Source organism: Falco punctatus, assembly GCF_963210335.1.
Source record: "Falco punctatus genome assembly, chromosome: 7".
Classification (NCBI taxonomy): Eukaryota; Metazoa; Chordata; class Aves; order Falconiformes; family Falconidae; genus Falco; species Falco punctatus.
In genome coordinates, this window is record NC_137587.1 from 40,499,065 (window position 1) to 40,516,332 (window position 17,268).

Here is a 17,268-nt window from a genome sequence, read left to right on the forward strand (position 1 = left end):
TAATGGACTTTCCAAGATTTGAACTCGAGTCCTCAAATGCTGTGTGCTGACTCCCTAACCTAGCCAACAGAAAATGCTGAAGCAAGAGCTGTTGCTTAAACTCCAGTTCTCAGAGCTAGATATTTTAAAAATACAGAGGAATGCCCCCTTCCACTGAAGCCACAGCCACCATCTATCTCTGAGCATTAGGTATTTAATCCACACTTTCTTAAAGATGGAGGGCAAGGAAAGGACGCAACTGCAAACAGAGAACTCAGTAGTTGAAGTTCTCGGTGGGAGGTTATAGAAATTAGGACTTCGCTCCTCTATTATAATCTTCCAGATGATTGCTCTGATCATTCTGACAGTACGAGGCATTCTGCAACAAGACTCTCATTTGACCCTTCCTGTTGGAATTGCTGTGTGGGCCAAGTAGTAACTGCATGCTTTTCTAGCCTTTTGGTTCAGACACTCATTTCAGAAGGATCTGTGTTCCTTCCTCTGATGCAACAAACATCACCTCCAAATGAGCGTCTGTTTACTAGCTGTTTCACCAAGCCAGTTTTTGGCAGGCCGCACCTCCCGTTGCTTTCTCTCCCCTCCTGCCTCCACTCTGGCTCACTTTTGCCACAGCTTTCTTGGTACTCCTTCCTCAACAGCACTCAAGTTTTTCACCCTTTGCTTCTCCTTCCATCAGAATTGGTTCCGTTCCTGCACCTAATATGCCTCAAAGTGATTCACCTACTCTCCACACACCTTACCTTAAATGTTGTTGCCTTTCAGTTAGGATCTAGAGACTAAGCTGTATTCTCATTTTTATTCCAATTTTGGCTGTGCATTTCACTATGTTTCAAGCAAACTTGAAGCTATTCAAGAGGAGGGATGGAGAACATTCCAGATTAAGCTATGTCATAGAGGTTTGAATACTCCTCTGGGAGAGAAAATACTCAGCCTGGCCTGCCTTTGTAGACATTCCTAGCCTTTACATCCATCCAGGCACTGCAGAGATACAGATTCTTGCATTTACAGTTAATATTTTTGAGGACTGGGTGCTGGGAGACCTTGCTCCAAGGAAGGAAAGACCAGCTCCAACACTTTGACAATACAAGCAAGAAAACAAGCATGAGGAGGCACTGAAACACTTTGTCTTGTGAACCATTCTCAACCCACGAGTCCTGTCAACAAAGTCTTACGGAGTACAATTTTCTAGGTAACATCAGGACGTGCTAACTCATCAAGGAAACAAAGGGAAGTCAAAGCTCAGCAAAGCAAGTTAACCTTTTAAGAAAGTTTTCACTGTTGCTTTCTGCATGACCTGGATGCTTTAGTTAAACAGATGCATTTTACTTGCAAGCTAAAATGTGTTTTTATCATCTTTCTTCAATCACTCACCTGGATTGAAGGATGTGGAAAGATCGCAACATTTTTTGAGTGAAATGGAACTAGGACTAAACCAGTTATCCAAAAGAGCAAGCTGGTGACTCCATCCTTACCTGCATCTTTGTGCCGTAACATTGCGACTTATTTTCTACTCTAGCTTTGAAATAGTCATAATCAACAGGCACATCCGTTAAGCAAACAACAGTCACTATAAGCACGCTGCTCCTGTGGAAGTCAAGTTTTTGTCTGGCCAGCTTCATATCAGGGTAGCAGCTATCAACCCAATGCTCATACCTCCGTGACACTTTTCACCCCATCTACCTGTTTAGTCAGCATGGGGAGAGGCAGGGGGATGTGCCATCTAATTAGATGTTAAGAATATATGTGTCCCCTGGATAATAGTGGGTTAAAGCAGCTTTAAAACTGCAGTGAAAGGCAACTGGTGCACCTGAAAGTGAGTAATTTATTAACTAAGTCCCTCTAACACTTGCTTAACCTTTTGTACAGTAGATCTGTCTTAACATTTAAACATCTTCCTACCCCCAAATCCCCAAACACTGAAACATGGGGGAAAACTGTAACTTTTTTTTTTTTTTTTTTAACCCCCTTCACTTTAGCCCAAAGGAGCTTTGCCCAGAAGACATGAACATTTTCTAATCCTGTCACTTAAACTCTTCGGTCACTTTTCTGAGTACCTGTTCTCTTTGCACACTAAGACACAAGGGAAAATGGGATCATTTCAATCATGCATTACTTTCAAACATTTAACAAAAAGACTGCTTTAAAGAAAGCCTTAAGTCTTCACTACGGATATATTATTTCTAATTGGCCATAATGTCTGTGGCCTAATTACAGCAATCTGGACATTATTGGTCCGGTTATTCCTTTGAAAAAACCAGGACATTGGAGACTTATTACCTTATTTGGGCTCTTTTTTAGCCTTTACTATTTTAGCTCGCTCTTAACGATCTCCAAGGTAACAAGGCATGGGCTATGTAGGAAAGGGCTGTGATATGGCTAGCACAAAGCACATGTAAATGACACTGTAGGAACACACTTGTTTCTTCCACCTTTGAAAGGCATACAAACAGATTTCTGTGGAGAGCTGGGGCAACTTTAAACAGCAGCAAAGACAGCAGTATCCAGTGCAAGTGGGAGGTGTACAGTACTGCAGTCAGGGCCTAGAAATCCACAGCCTGGATAGCAGAGAGTTTGAGTAGCAGAGAAAGAAAACAAAAAAGCAAGGCAGGAAATCATTCTTTCAGACTGCTCCTGGAAATAAAAGCTACAGAGAAGGAAACAACAACAAAAAAACCCATGTGTACAGGCTTCCTGCCATTTCTGTTCCTTATTGTTGCCTTTCTACCCAACAGCAGACCTGGCAGCTGACATGAAACAGCTTTGTTTCAGTCTTCATGGCTTGAAATCTAAAAATCAATACGGTAATCCTGATGTTCAGTTCTTTTTGTTACTGTATTTTATTAGTTTGAACTAAAGGAAAGTGTGCCTATTAGCTATCATTCCACTGTACTAACAATCTGGCTGCAGGATTTCAGCTACCAAGATCCTTTCAAAGGACTAGTGTTTTTTCTAAACCACAACATCAGAGCAGGTAGTTTCCACGCACTTCTCTCTGTACTCCATCAGCAGCAAAAAAGATATTTTTTGTGCATACTTTATACTGTCTGTTGGCATTCACACAACTAAAGAAGAAAACTGCCAGCAAGCTTAGTGCTCAGAGTGCACCGTGCTGGCATCATGCAAGGAAGCTGCGTTTGGAGAACCCCGAGGGAGACAAGGCGTGCATGTTGCCTTGAGCACAAGTGCTGCTAATGACACACTCACATCCTTTGTAAATGACCTGGTGAGGCACAAGGCAAACACAACCTAGGGATAAGCTGGCAGCACAACCCTGCCTACCTGCACTCATTAGTTACAGCAGTTGCCTGCATTTATAACTACCCTTGGCTTGATGCTCTAATCATCGCCATCCAGTGTTCTAGGAGTCAGAGTGATCATGAGGCTCTGTGAAGGCAGCTTCCCAAATTAAGAGAAATAATATATTCACAAATCCCCAGCTGCTGAAACGAAGTCACTAATTCTGTTAACTCTCAGCAACTTAAAGCAGCAATGAATGCACAAAACTCTGTAGCAGCTAAGGACTGAGACCACAGTAAACAAAACACTGTTCTCAAGCGCTGTCCTAAAAATGCATCTTTGGAAAGAACATACGTACAAGTATAGAGTTCCCATTTATTTCACTTGAATTAAATAAAAAAACCAGTGTATTTCCCATATTACACTTTTTTCATCTGAACCAACCCTAGCAGAAAGGAAGTATAACACTCCCACCACCCCTGAAATTTAAACATACCGGTCTGTGGGCCCTGGAAAAGTTTGTATCAATACTACTCCACTGCAGAGTGAAAAGGACCTCAGAAACAGACTCCATTGCCAGTCCACCATGATTAACTTCTTGTTTAACCCTTCATGATTTCCACTGTCTGAACGGCATCTAGAACTTTCTTCAGAGTTGCTGGACATACATCCTGACAGTAGAAAATCCAAATTGTGTTCTTGCCCAACGAACACTGGCACTGCTTGTAAAGTCTGAACAGAGTGCTCTTGTCTAACGAGGTTGGCTAAGCAGTCCTGCTTTAGCTGCCAGAGCTTCATTCTGCTGAATATGGTACTCCTGAAATCTCATGGAGATCCTTTGTGTCATTTTTAAATACTTCTGTAGGCAGTGGTCTGCACAGGTCATCTAGAGGAAGAGGGAAACAAGGCTTTAAACAGTAATTAAAACACTTCCCCAAACAGGACCCAAAATATACTCATATACAAGGGTAACTTATTAGGTGACTACATCTCACATTCTGTGTTAAGCCTCAGGATGAGGGCCTAAATGTGCACAGCCTCTCTATGCAGCGGAAATTGTGACGTTTAGGTTTTGAGGGAGTCTGAATCTTCAAATGTTTGCTCTCATGTGAAAGTCTTTATGGAAAGCATTTCAGGTCCAGAAGATATTACCATTTCATTCTTGGGGTACTCTTGTTAAATTAAAGTATATAAAGCATTTTATTTTGCAATAAATACTAGATCTATTGAATTAGTATCCTTTTTTAAATTCTGTTTACAAACACATACTATTTTTGACAACCAAATATGGTCTACTCTGTGCTAGCTCAGTTTAACCTTTTTTTGACCTTGTTTCTATTAGCTCTTATCAGTCTGCTTGTACCTGCTTGCTTAACCTTCACAAAAGCAACCAGAGCACCCTCTGAAGTTCTATCAGTCAGCTGGACAAAGAAATAAATACCAGGGCCTACTCCACCATCATATTATTTTTTTAAACTTAGAGCGTGTTTTTTTTCCTTTCTTTAAGAGTAGAGAAAGAGTTACAAGATTATTTCTGAGCAACAGTTCTACCAACCAGATATTGTGTATCATGGTTCTAAATCTTGCTATCACTGTAAAAGTTAAAAAATTTAGATGGAAAGATGACTGCTCTGCATGATTACTAGAAAACCAGAAATCACTTTGATTTTGCTCAGTATAAAGGGATGTAAAAAGCAGAAGGGCTGAAAGTGAACAAGACAAAAAAAACCACGGCAGCTATGCACATTACCCACCCTGCTCTCTCCTCAACCTGGCATCAGCTACAGCAAAACCTGTTAAGCAGGAGTTAAGTCTCACTAGGAAACAAATTCTGGAACTACCCCAAGCTACTGCTCCCAGAAAGCTTGGTATTTGTGATCTAGTTCCCAGGGAAGTCTAGACTTGCAGTAGGGAAAGAGGTCAGAAGCTGTTTCTTCAAATGCAGAATCTTAAAGGAAGTTCATGGAGGTATTAATCTTAGCTATTTAACAAGAAACTACAACTTTAAAGAGGAACATAAAAATTTCCATACCAGATCAGACCAGTGGTCCATCTAGACCAGTGTCCCGTTTCCAGCATGGGGCAGAACCAGATACTCTGGAAGAAACCCCGTAACGGATAATTACGGACAAAACTTCCCGTAAGAAAGTTTCTTCCTAGCCTTCATCGTCAACAGACGGCTCCTGTACTACCAGACATGGCCCCTTTGCAGGTCACAGATGCAAAAAACAGCAGATCAGAATCTAAGAATATTCTTCGGGTCTAAATAATCTTCAGTTCCTTTCCAATGAGCATTCTTCAGTTTTGAATCCCAGGTCTTTAATAAAAGACTACACAAACCATTACTTTTACAGAAATTCTAGTAACACTTTGGGAGGCAGAAGAAAGAAGTATAATCCTCTACTGGAAATCAAGTATCATTCCAGAAAGGTAAAGAGATTGTGCTGCTAACATTTCTGTCAATTCTGTTAACTGGCACTCCTTGTATTGTTCAAGCAATTCAAAATGAGTTGGTAAAAGACAGTAACAAGACCTTACCCGGAATCATTCTGACCTCCTGTCATCAATAAAAATTCCACTAAAGCAGATGCAGAGAAGATCAGGGAAACAAGGAATCTGTCTTGGGAAGCTACAAGAGCTTTGTTTAGCACAGCAGAACAGAAGCTGAAAGGAGACATGATTTTTTTGCCTGTGCTGAGGAGTTAAACTCCAAGGAGGCAGATAATGCTCAAAACCAATGGTTAGAACTTCAGTTTTTTTCCCCCTGCCAGCAGAGTCAAGCAAAGGTTATTAGACTCTTAACCAACAAAATTACAAGATTCTGAAACAGCCTCTCAACAGGAGAGGAGAGGCAAAACCCATGCAACTAATCTTACCAATAGCTTAATCTTTTTTTGCAGATAACTACGTGATGGAGTTCCCTGCAATGCTGAGAAGTGGATTTAACAGCCAGAGCTTTGGAGGCCTGTGTTTCCATGACTCACTACAATGCAGAGAACGTGGGTAGGTAAACAAGTATTTCAGTAGGGTTCTGCCTTCAAAGAATGAGATGCAGACTGTAGGTGGGCAACTTCCACGTCCATAGAGATACCATCCATCAGAAGCTGAGGCACAAGAACCTCCACTGATAGAGAATGAAATACAAAAATGGCAATAAGCAGCCAATACTCAAGTAGACCAGGAAGATTCCTTCTGTGTGTACATACTGAAAACACAACAATGACAAAACCTAGAGTTCCTAGCCCATAGTTTGTCTGTAGCTTATGATATAAGACATCAGACAACACATTGTTGGTTAGTTGGCTGGTCAGTCTCCTTTTGTAAACAGACTGTTAGGACGCAAAGAAGTATTTGTCATCAGCTTTGGATGTATTTGGAGAAGCAGAACTACAGACAAACTATTTCTTCCACTAACTGCTTCCTGTCTCACTTGGAAGCTACATGCCAGATACCTATACTCCACTGAAGACTGCTACCTAGCTTGTTAGCTAGTTGAAAGATCAAAACGTTCTAAGTTGCTTCTGAAATTTGAATGCTACACAGCAATTTTACCGAAGAAAGGGTCATTAAAAGCATTTACCTACCTCCTCTGGTTTAACCTCTCTGCTAGTGAAATCCTTTATGCAATCCAGGAAGCAGTTTTCTGTAAGTTTATTATATGTTCCAAGAAACTCCTTGAACTATTAAATAAAAATTGGACAACGAGTATTAAAAAAGATTCTACATTGATTTTTCTTACACACAGCTGCATGGGACATCTGGTGACACTGTCATTTAAAGGACAAGTCACTAGAAAAATTTACTATCAGTCAGAAGATTTCAACACCAAATGCTGCTAGTACTTGAATCAAATGTTTAAATTTTGGTTGCTACAGAAGTAGTCTTAACTCAGGTGATAACTTAAATTTTTTTGTCCACCATGCCCTACACTTTTTACTCTATGTGACCAAGTAACAGAAGACCTTCAAAGCCACCACTCATGAATACAGCATCTTACCTGCTTGATCTGATCAGATTCTGATATTTGTCCAGCCATATTCTACCACTGGTGATTGAGTCACCTATTCTGAAGATAAAAGTTGAGTTTCACACAAAAAGCATACATATCAACTGCAACATTTTACAACAGAATGTAATTGTATACGTCCTTGAAGCGTGTTTAAACGCAGCTTTACAAGCAAACTTTCAAGCCATCCACTTCAAGGAAAATTATCTATTTGAAATGTATTCAGTCAAAAGAACATCTAAGATCAGTTCCATGAAACCTTCCCGGATCCACTTGTTAAATGCTGGCCGTTTAACACTTTTTAAGCATTTCAAACCATTAAAGTGACTTTTTTTAAAAAAAGGAAAAAAGTGTTTTAGAAATGCTTTCAAACTCACACAGTAGAACTAGGGCAGGAGTGGGGAGGTGAAGCAAGCAATAACGATTTCTAGCCTTACAGTTTCAGTGCCTTTAGATATCATCTGCAAAAACAGTAAGGAAAAAAAGCAAGTGTAAAATGGTAGACACTCTGAATAGATGCAGCATAAGCCAGCATGCAGACGCCTTGTTTCTACATAGCTGCATTCTCACCAAACACTTAAACTAGAGCAAATGTTCTGGTCATTGAATATAGTGAATTAAATGCAAGAAAAGATAGAAGAATGAGAATGGCCTTAAAGGAAGCAAAACAGACAAAGAAAAAGGGAAGAATGAACAGCCACGAATCCAAGAATTTAAGCAGGCATCCTCAAGGAAAAGTCACATTCCTAATCCAACGGTAAACAAGTTAACGCTTGAAAGTATCCCTGCAGGTTTCCTACAAGATGACTGAAAGCTACTCTTTTCTTTTCGCTTAATTTATGTATTATGTAAGACCTATCACAGACAATAATGCAAGCTAGTATTACACATTGACAAGAACAAGATCCTTCAGTTTAATTCACATCAACTTATGGAAGAAAAACCAGCACTGAAGTATAATTACTTTGTGAAAAAAGTTCATTTAGCCCTTTAGCAAGGGCTACTTCGAACTCATCTTGTATTACACTTTGCCAAATTTTGAAGACATTCATGTTTTAGAAGGCTTAAACTATTCCAGTCTTTTGGCAGGGGGAAGGGAGAGGGCAAGCAAGCCTTCTGAACAAGAACAAAAAGACATTAATAATTATTTCTACAACAGAACGAAAACTAAGCAACTAAAAATAGCACTGTGCAGCTCTCACAAGCATGCACTCTCCCTACACCTCCTTCTCAGCCGCAAAGCTATTGTAACATCTGCCTCTTAACTTTACACTTTACCACTGCACAGCAAGCCAATTCAGGGTTTGGAGGTGAAAAGGATGTACGACTCACGGATTTAAGACGCATACACCCCCCACCCCCGACCAACAATTCCTCATGGGCAGACAGGTCACACAGGTTACTCTTACGGAGAACCTACAGAATATGGTTGCTCAGAAGAAATAAGGTGTTACTCAGGTTAATATAAACCTCTAGCTTGTTTTAAGAGAAGTGGACATGACTGTCTCCTGGGACAACAACTAGTGAAAATGAATGACAACTCCACTCTCTCATTTCTCAGCCTGTCAGAAGAAAAAATCAAACTGACTTTATAAATTGTCACTAAGTAGATTATTAACCAACGTTAGAAACTGCAGAGGACAGGAAAGACTTTTGTCCTCTTCCCAAGCACAGAAAGCTAAAAGCTTCAACTGTCAGTGCCATTTTCTCACGCTCAGTATTTCTTCATTATGTCTTTATAACAAACCTGACCTTTTGTTCTTCTGCAACTAGTTTGGCAGCTTAAAATTACAGATTTACTGAACGGCAGTTCTACAAAGCTTTTACACTTGCATTTGGGAAATAGCTCTGATTTAAATCAGCATAATGGCACTATCTGATTTTAAGTGTCTGAAGCACTTGTCCCTCTACAGGCATTTTACACTTGCCACATAGCAGGCAGTGAAATTATATGGCTCTACTGCACCTGTTCAGCAGCTATAAATTACAGGCAGTTGCCTTAAAATCTAAAAATGCACTACCTGAGCGTTCCCTGAAATGGGGATATCTGGTTTATCCCTAAAGTCTTTTAAGTGCTCCAGCCATACAGGCCAAGTTGCAGAAAGCAAAGGCAGGGACTGGGAGAATGAAGAACTGCCTGCTGTAGGAGAAAACCAGGTTCAAGAACACCTAAGTAACCTGGAGGTGCACAAGTCCATAGGACCTGATGAGATGCATTCACAGGTCACGAGGGAACTGGGGTGTGAAGTGGCGAAGCCACAATCCATTATATGTGAAAAGTTGTGGCAGTCTGGTGAAGTTCCCACTGACTGGAAAAGGGGAAGCGTAACCTCCCTTTTTAAAAAGGTAAATAAAGAAGACCTGGGGAACTATAGGCTGCTCAGTCTCACCTCAGTGCCCAGCAAGACCATGGAGCAGATCCTCCTGAAAACCGTACTAAGGCACGTGGAAAAAAATTGGAGGTGATTGGTGACAACCAACATGGCTTCACTAAGGATAAACTGTGCTTGACAAATTTGGTGGCCTTCTACAATGGGGTTACAGCGTTGGTGGACGAGGGAAGAGGAACTGATGTCATATACCTGGACCTGTACAGAGCATCTGATGCTGTCCCACATGTCATCCTTGTCTCTAAACTGGAGACATGGATTTGATAGATGGACCACCCAGTGGATAAGGAATTGGCTGGATGGTCACACTCAAAGAGCTGCACTCAATGTCTCAACGTCCAAGTGGAAACTAGTGACAAATATTCCTCAGAGGTCAGTATGGGGACTGGCACTGTTAAATGTCCTTGTCAACCACATGGATGCTGGGATCAAGTGCACCCTCAGCAAGTTTGCCAACGACATGAAGCCAAGTGATGCAGTCAACATGCTGGAAGGCAGAGATGCAACCCAGAGGGACCTCGACAGCCCTGAGAGGTGGGCCCATGTGAGCCTTATGAAGTTCAACAAGGCCAAGTGCAAGGTCCTGCACGTGGCTTGGGGCAATCCCAAGCACAGATACAGGCTGGGCAGAGAATGGATTGAGAGCAGCCTGAAGGAGGAGGACTTGGGGGTGCTGGTTGATGAGGAGCTCAGCATGGCCCAGCAATGTGTGCTTGCAGCCCAGAAAGCCAATCAAACCTAGAGCTGCAGCAGCAGCAGCGTGGCCAGCAGGCCGAGGGATGGGATGCTCCCCCTCTACTCCACTCTGGTGAAGCACCTCTCCTGTGAAGACTGGATGAGAGAGTTGGGGCTGTTCAACCTAGAGAAGAGAAGGCTCCAGAGGGACCTTATAGCAGCCTTCGAGTACCTAAAGGGGCTGACAAGAAAGCCGAGGGACTTTTTACAAGGGCAGGTAGTTATAGGACAAGGGGGAATGACTTTAAATTGAAAGAGGGTAGATTTAGATTAGATATTAGGAAGAAATTCTGAGGCACTGGAAGAGGTTGCCCAGAACAGCTGTGGATGCCCCATCCCTGGAAGTGCTCAAGGTTGGACAGGGCTTGGAGGAACCTGGGCTAGTGGAAGGTGTCCCTGCTCATGGCAGAGGGGTTGGAACAAGGTGGTCTTTAAGGTCGTTTCCAACCCAAACCATTCTCTGATTCTGTAAAATACCTAATTTCAAGTTTTCTCGTTTGTCCCCTTTCCCTTCAGCCTGTGAAACAAGAAAAAAAAAAAAAACCAAACGGGGGATGGAAAAGCCCATTATGGGGCTGGGCACCTTGACTAACACAGCACAGATGTTACACTGCTGCTCGAACAACTCCACCATGCTTCAGGTTTAAGCCTATGGAGCCTGGATTTGTTTCCTCTGGGGTAAATGTAATTTGAAAATTCAGTATTGCACTTTTAAACATGTCACACTGAAGGAAGCAAGTATCTCTGAATAAACCTCTGCAACAAGGGTCACACGGTCTGGACATGCTGATTCACCAGGAAAGTAGCAACAGCTGGGAAATCTCGCTTCCTGAAGGGGCCTGGAGCTCTTCCAAATACATTTTGATGTTCTAAAGAGAATTCTTTTAAGATAAGCCTCTCTGAGCAAAATTAGCAGTTAAGGATAACTTAAGGTTTTAGATTTCTCATGGTTAGGCATAATGGATTTGCCATCCTCTTTCCAAAGATAATAAAGACTTACTCAAACCAATTCTCTGTGCAACGTCCATTCCAGATCCCAGCCCTGTTTTAGAATGTGGAAAACACTTCTAATATTTGCTTCTGCTGCAGCTGCCACTCCCATTGCCACAGAAACATGAGATCACTACAGAATGACAGCTTTTTTTAAAAGGTGAAGCTACTTTATTAAATAAAAACAGTGATTAAGGTTAAGGGTTCCTAGCTAACCTGGGTCAATCACCTGCTTCCATGGCAGGAGGAAGAGGAGCCAGAATTAGGATGTCAGAACTCTTCTAAAACTTATCTGTGGGAATACAGCCTCCCCAGCTGGACCTCTGGACCTTCAGAGGCAGAGGGCTTGTGAATTCAACTCCTAAGCGCTAATAACTGGAATGGAGCTTTTGATTATTATAAATATATTGCCGGGTGGCTGAAAAACCTCCATCCACTGAACAGCCTGGAGCTATTACAGGTGAAGCATGCACTATAAAATGCAGTGAAGGTGTTTTTTTTCCACTGATGTAATCAACATCAGTGTCTATTACCTAACCTTGAGTCAACAGTATCCTTTCCCATGGAAACTAAACAAACCCTGTATTTTGGGGTTTTTTCAACATTTTTGTAAGGAACTACATTTTACCGGGGGAGAAGGGCTAAGGAGAGACACCATAAATCCTACACGCTTGTTATCCTGATTAACAAGTCTGAATTAGGTGTAGGTATGACTTATTCTATACATAGATGGCCATGATTCTTTTTAAGCCTTCCCTTCCAACTGTACACACAGAACACCATTCAAGTGTTTCTGCATGTGCATAAAAAGGAAAAGACAAACAAAAATATCAAGTCAAAGAAATGTGTCCAGATATTGTTGGAAATTACTAGGCTAGAACTTGACTGACGTCACATTTTAAAAACCTCACTGATTTAAAGGGCTCTTTTACTGAAGCTAATCAAACTACGAACACCTATGAAACAAGCAGGCTGCTAAACTAATCACGTAAAATTCAGGGCAAGAGGCAATTTAACACTGAACGCCTGGTGCCACGTGCCTGAGCGGCCAACACTCTCATTCGGCACCAGCCCAGCAAGGTGGTAGCAGCAGCCCTGTCCTGCCGGGAAGGCAGAACCTGGGCTCTCCCTGCTCCTGGAGCTGCTTTCCTTTGGGCTGCTGCTTGCAACGCAGTTACAGAAAGGTTTCCTTCTTCTGCACACTATGGTCAGCCTTCAGAGGCACATGGTGAGATAAGAAAGGGGCTGGTCTGAAGGTGGTTGGATTGGAAGGCGTACCAGGTGCACAGGTTATTATAATGCACGATATCATAGCTGTGAGCTAGAGCCTGCTCTGAAGGAGAAAAAAAAAAAAAAAGAAAGAAAAAAAAGGGCTCAATGGTAAAAGGCCTCCTAAGGCCAAAGATGAATTAACAATGTCTGAAATCAGACAGCCCAAGGGTCTCACTGTGCAGACTGAACACATGCAAGGGCATCTGCCTTGGGAGAAAACATATTTTTCCAGAAGTGTGCTCCTATTTAAGTTAGGTTAGGCCTGGCTGATACTTTTGACCCAATAAAATCAACCCCTGTGCTGGAGTGGTTTGAGATAAAGGAATTTCACAGTAGTTCGTTTTTTGTTTCTTTTTTACCTACACTCTCCACTCCTTACTTACAAGGGCACCTTGAGTTCCTTTGCCCAGGGAGAGCCGAGCCCAGCCTCGGCCCGCAGACCCGGCGCCCGCCAGGCCGCTGGCGGTACCCGAGCGCGCCCCCTCCCCCCATCCGGGCCCAGGGAAAGGCCCCGGCACCAGGATGGCTACCGGGAAGGGACGGACTCTCCGGCACCCGCGGCACCTTTATCGCCCTCCGGCCCTGCCTCCCCGCCGAGCGCGGCACAGCCCCGGCCCCGCTAACAGCGCCCCCCGCCGCGGGACCAGCCTGCCGTGAGGCGGCCCGGCCCGGAGCGGCCCCGCAGCGGCGCTGCCGCCACCCGCGCGCGCACTCACCCGCACCGCCACGAGCCCGGACCGCGCAGAAGAGGCGGGGCGGCCCGCAACCACCCTACGGGCCCCGCCGATTCGCCACAGCGGCGAATCAGCGAGCGCGGACTCACGGACAGCTGGGCGCGCCGAGCCGCGGCGCAGCGCTGTTATCCGCCCCCCTCGCTGCACTACCGGCAGCGGGCGGGGCCCGGGCGCGGGTTTCCTTCGGGCACTATTGAGGAGCGGACTGTGCGCCGGCGTGAGGCGGCGCAGGCTGGCGCCGTTGCTCTGGCAGCCGGCGCTTCCGGTACGAGCGGCGGGGAGCGGGCCGGGCCGCGGCGGTGTTCTCTGTCCGTCTGGCGTGCCCGGGACGCGGGGGGGGAAGCTATTCCCCGGAGCCTTCTGGCTGCTGTCTCTGCGCGGGGGCGGGCGGCGGGGCGGCTGAGGCTGCCGCTGCCGCCGTAGCGCCCGTCCCGCAGGGATTGCCACTTTGTCAGGGGAGCGGTTTTGGCCTCCCTTCTAGAGCTGCGTGATGAGATCCTCATGGAAGCGGAAAGCCATTCCAGCTTCAGCCAGGACTCCCTGGCCAGCCTCACGGCGGGCGACGTACTCATTCACTCCACAGGCGTCCACAGGGAGGAGCCCATCGGCGCTGTGACGGGAGCTGGTGGCCGTATGAAAAAAGTGACGATCGCTGTCAAGAAGCTGCGTGAGGTGGTTTCTCCCTGCCAGGCCGCCGGTGCCGCTCTGGCTGCAGGTGGGGCAGCCTGCGCTTCCCCGGGACGGGCGGCAGGCGGAGCTCCGTGCCCGGCAGCCCCCCGCAGCGCCCCCCGCAGCGCCCCCCGCAGCGCCCCCCGCAGCGCCCCGCCAGGTGGGTGACTTACCGTGCGCTGAGGTAACACCCCCGCGCCATGTTCCGAGTCACCTGGTAGCTTTATAATTAAGGCGTTCGGGTGTTCTGGTTCTGCAAATACGAGCACTCTCAAAAAGTTGTGTTTGTTTCCCCAAACCGCGTGTTCCGCGGGAAGGGGGCGCTGGGCAGGGTGAGCTGGTCAGCCGGAGCTCCCTTCGCAGGACAGCCCTGATTCCAGATTCTAACTCCTTAATTATTAGGCAGCCCTCCCCTTTATCAGAGGAGTCGTGACTCACCGTGGCGTTTCGCAAATGTCCTACGCAGGAAGGTTTTAATGAGAAAGCATGTGCCTACAGGGACCTAAATAAGAAAGTTAAGAAGGAAATGCCTTTCCAGTCTGTCAGGTTTTAATGCAGTTTGTAACTTACCATTTTAGACACCGTATGTATCTCTTCAATTTCATGCCCGAAGTACAGTCGGCAAGCAAATCTGTGCCTAACAATATTGTTCCTGCCAACAGACAGCCCTGAGTAGTCCCAGTATTTGGGCTGCCTTTGTGTTTTCATAAAATTTTGTGAATTATTTTGTGGTTTTGTACTGGAAGTCTTTTAAACACTTCTCTTCAGCTGCTTCTTTCAAGATGTTTTCTGGAGAGTTTGAGCTAGTAGATGTTCAAGCTATAGCTGTACAAGCTTGCCTTTTTAAAGAAGTGGTTTTTTGATGCTTGGAAGGTAAAAAACGTTAAATGTTGGAAGTAGGCTTTCTAAGAAAGTCATTCAGTTCTAGTCTTTTTTTTTTTAATTTGCACAGTTTTTTCAGCTTTTATGGAACAATACGATTTTCAGAGCTGGTCAGTTAGCTATTCAAAAAAATTAGGAAAAACCCCAAGTTTTCCTGCTTTCTACCATAAATTTAAATTTTACTTGTTAAGATTATGTTTCTTCCCTTGTAGTTTTGGAAAACAAACAAACCAGCCCTACCCCTCCTAAACCCGACCTGCTTGACACAAAAAGCATATACTGGTCAACTGCCAGTACCAAGGAAGCTCACCCAGAAGAGTAAACAAAATGGAAAAAAAATAAATTGCATGCTTATATGGAACTTTTCTTTTAAACTATTTGTTGTAGTATTAAGGACATAATTTTATGCCTTTTTGTAATAGAATGAGACTGTAGCAATGTACCATGTACTTTTCAAATTCAAAACTGACACAAATCTCAGTTACTTACCTATTCAGATATAATACTCATTTTGTTTCTTTAAAATACATATCAATTACAGTCTTTGGCATTTAGGAATTGTAGTCTTTTTGGGGTCGAGGTTCAAACAGCTTCCAAAGGTGTTCTTTTTACAGTGTTAGGAAGACAGTTTAGTCTGACATAACTAAAGTGTGTACTGTCCTCAGTATTATGTGTTATCATATAGTTACAGTTGTCTCTAGACAAGTACTTTCTATGTTTTATCATCTTTAGACTTGAATTTGAGCTAGACATTGTCGATTTTTTTAATGCTCTGTTTTTCAGAGACTTTTTCATGTATTATAAAGCAAGTCTATAATCCAGGCTTACAGAATTCATTAATATTTGTAAGCTTCGGCTTGATGGTGTGGTCATGTGTGTTATGAAAGTTATTACATTTAGATATTCAAAGATACAGGCAGAGGAAATGTTGACATTTGGGTTAGTCAAAGTATACTGAAAATGCATAACAAATCGTTATGACCACAGTAAAACTCCTTTTATTTTAGTAGTCCCGAGTACTGAAGGACATCCAGAACATCTGCTTTCAGTAGAAAATTCTACAGAGCCCATGGTTTTATCACCGATGGTAAGGAAAGTTACTGTTGCTTCCTGCAATCCTTAACTAAGAGAACAGGATTTTTTCTCAAAAAGTTGTAGCTTCTGTAAAAGCATAGCAAATATTTGTTTGGCTCAGCTTCTGCACAGTTACTGTGCAGCTCCTTTCTTCTCTGTTGCCGCTAATGTGATATTAATGCTGAAGTTTTTAGAGAGGCTTTGTTTTTACTGTACTGCTACACGTTGCATAATTAATACCAAGGCTTGTTTTCAAATTTTAGTGTAATTCTTCCTTTGAAAAGGCGATTACAGATGGCACAATATTTGTTAAAAACCCTAAAACTTTTTGTAGCTTTTTCTCTTCATAAATAATGAAATGGAAATTAGTTTACATGGAACTCTTTAATACTTAAAAGGCTTATTTCCTTTTGATTTGTTTGTTATGCCTTACATAAAGTGGAATCTTGTCTCTAGGGCATCCATATGAGGGTAAGAATGCAGGAGGATAAAATTAACCTGTACTGTGGAAGGATTGCAGCAGTGTCTCTGAATGGCTTAAAGCAGGGCTAGTGAGCTGAACAAAAATTTCAAAAGTATGGTGGTTAAGTAAGAGGTTTTTGTTTTCCTGACTTGCCTTTATGACTTAATTCTGTGTGTATGGGTAATCCTGAATTGTTTGAGATTAGCACCTTGTATAAACTTAGATGTATGTAGTTTCACTAGTACTTCTTTGGCCAGAAATGAGAATACTCTTAATCAGCACTTACGATATATACTTTTAATTTGAATTTTGTTTCTAGGGTTTATTTTCCTAAAATGTCATGTGAGTTCTTGACTACAAAGTCCAGATGATTCTGCGGTAGAGATCTTAACATGTTTTGTTCCAAGACCTTGTGTTCGCATGTGGAGATGCTCACATTTGTGTGTTCAGCAGTTTCGTTCACTTCTAAAATTTTGGCCACTGATACCAGGGGCTTTGACGTATGCTTTTCTGCTTTTCTTGTGAAGGATTATCCTAGAGAAGCTGCGGTACAAGAAGATCCTTCACTGCTATTGGAAGAGAGCAGAAGACCTAAAGGTGAGATGCATCAATGTACTGCTACAGCCTCTTTTGTGTAAGAAAACTGATTAGTTAGAGGAAAAGAGAGCTTTAATTTTATCTTAGATATTTTTCTTCAATATAGAATTTTTGAGTGAAAATATTCAAACGTTTCTTTGATAACATTTGATTGTCATTTACATTCTTAAATTCTGCAAATTTTACTTCGTTCTTGCTGGCATTACACTAGCTTAGGTA

General features: G+C 43.1%; 2 protein-coding genes across 12 annotated transcripts in view; one reads left to right on the plus strand and one right to left on the minus strand.

Annotated features, from left to right (window-relative positions):
• Positions 1-3,592: 3,592 nt before the first annotated feature.
• On the minus strand, positions 3,593-13,579 carry TIMM9 (translocase of inner mitochondrial membrane 9). Of its 2 annotated transcripts, none has more exons than XM_080394529.1 (4): positions 13,454-13,579; positions 7,235-7,303; positions 6,822-6,917; positions 3,593-4,123 (listed from the first exon to the last, which is right to left on the minus strand). In XM_080394529.1, the coding sequence occupies exons 2-4, from the start codon at positions 7,271-7,273 to the stop codon at positions 3,989-3,991; spliced, it is 270 nt and encodes an 89-aa protein (XP_080250655.1). In that variant the 5' UTR covers positions 7,274-7,303; positions 13,454-13,579; the 3' UTR covers positions 3,593-3,988. The 2 variants fall into 2 exon arrangements, with proteins under 2 accessions (XP_080250655.1, XP_080250654.1); XM_080394528.1 differs by having other exon boundaries at positions 13,347-13,486.
• Positions 13,580-13,650: 71 nt separating this feature from the next.
• KIAA0586 overlaps positions 13,651-17,268 on the plus strand; it is a 73,573-nt gene continuing 69,955 nt past the window's right edge. For 3 of the 10 annotated variants that reach the window (XM_080394451.1, XM_080394453.1, XM_080394454.1), the window contains exons 1-3: positions 13,655-14,193; positions 15,923-16,002; positions 16,980-17,049. In XM_080394451.1, the coding sequence (XP_080250577.1) occupies positions 13,866-14,193; positions 15,923-16,002; positions 16,980-17,049 (478 nt within the window). In that variant the 5' untranslated portion in view covers positions 13,655-13,865. Of the gene's footprint in view, positions 14,194-15,922; positions 16,003-16,979; positions 17,050-17,268 lie in introns of all 10 variants that reach the window. The other 7 variants (XR_013929286.1, XR_013929287.1, XR_013929288.1 and 4 more) reach the window with 6 other exon arrangements.

Bases quoted from the DNA above. Each gene is read 5' to 3' on its own strand.
- TIMM9 (XM_080394529.1), bottom strand. From the start codon at position 7,273: ATGGCTGGACAAATATCAGAATCTGATCAGATCAAGCAG. The intron at 6,918-7,234 runs GTAAGATGCTGT...TTTATTTAATAG, and splicing joins AATCTGATCAGATCAAGCAG to TTCAAGGAGTTTCTTGGAAC. The intron at 4,124-6,821 runs GTAGGTAAATGC...CTCTTCCTCTAG, and splicing joins GAGAGGTTAAACCAGAGGAG to ATGACCTGTGCAGACCACTG.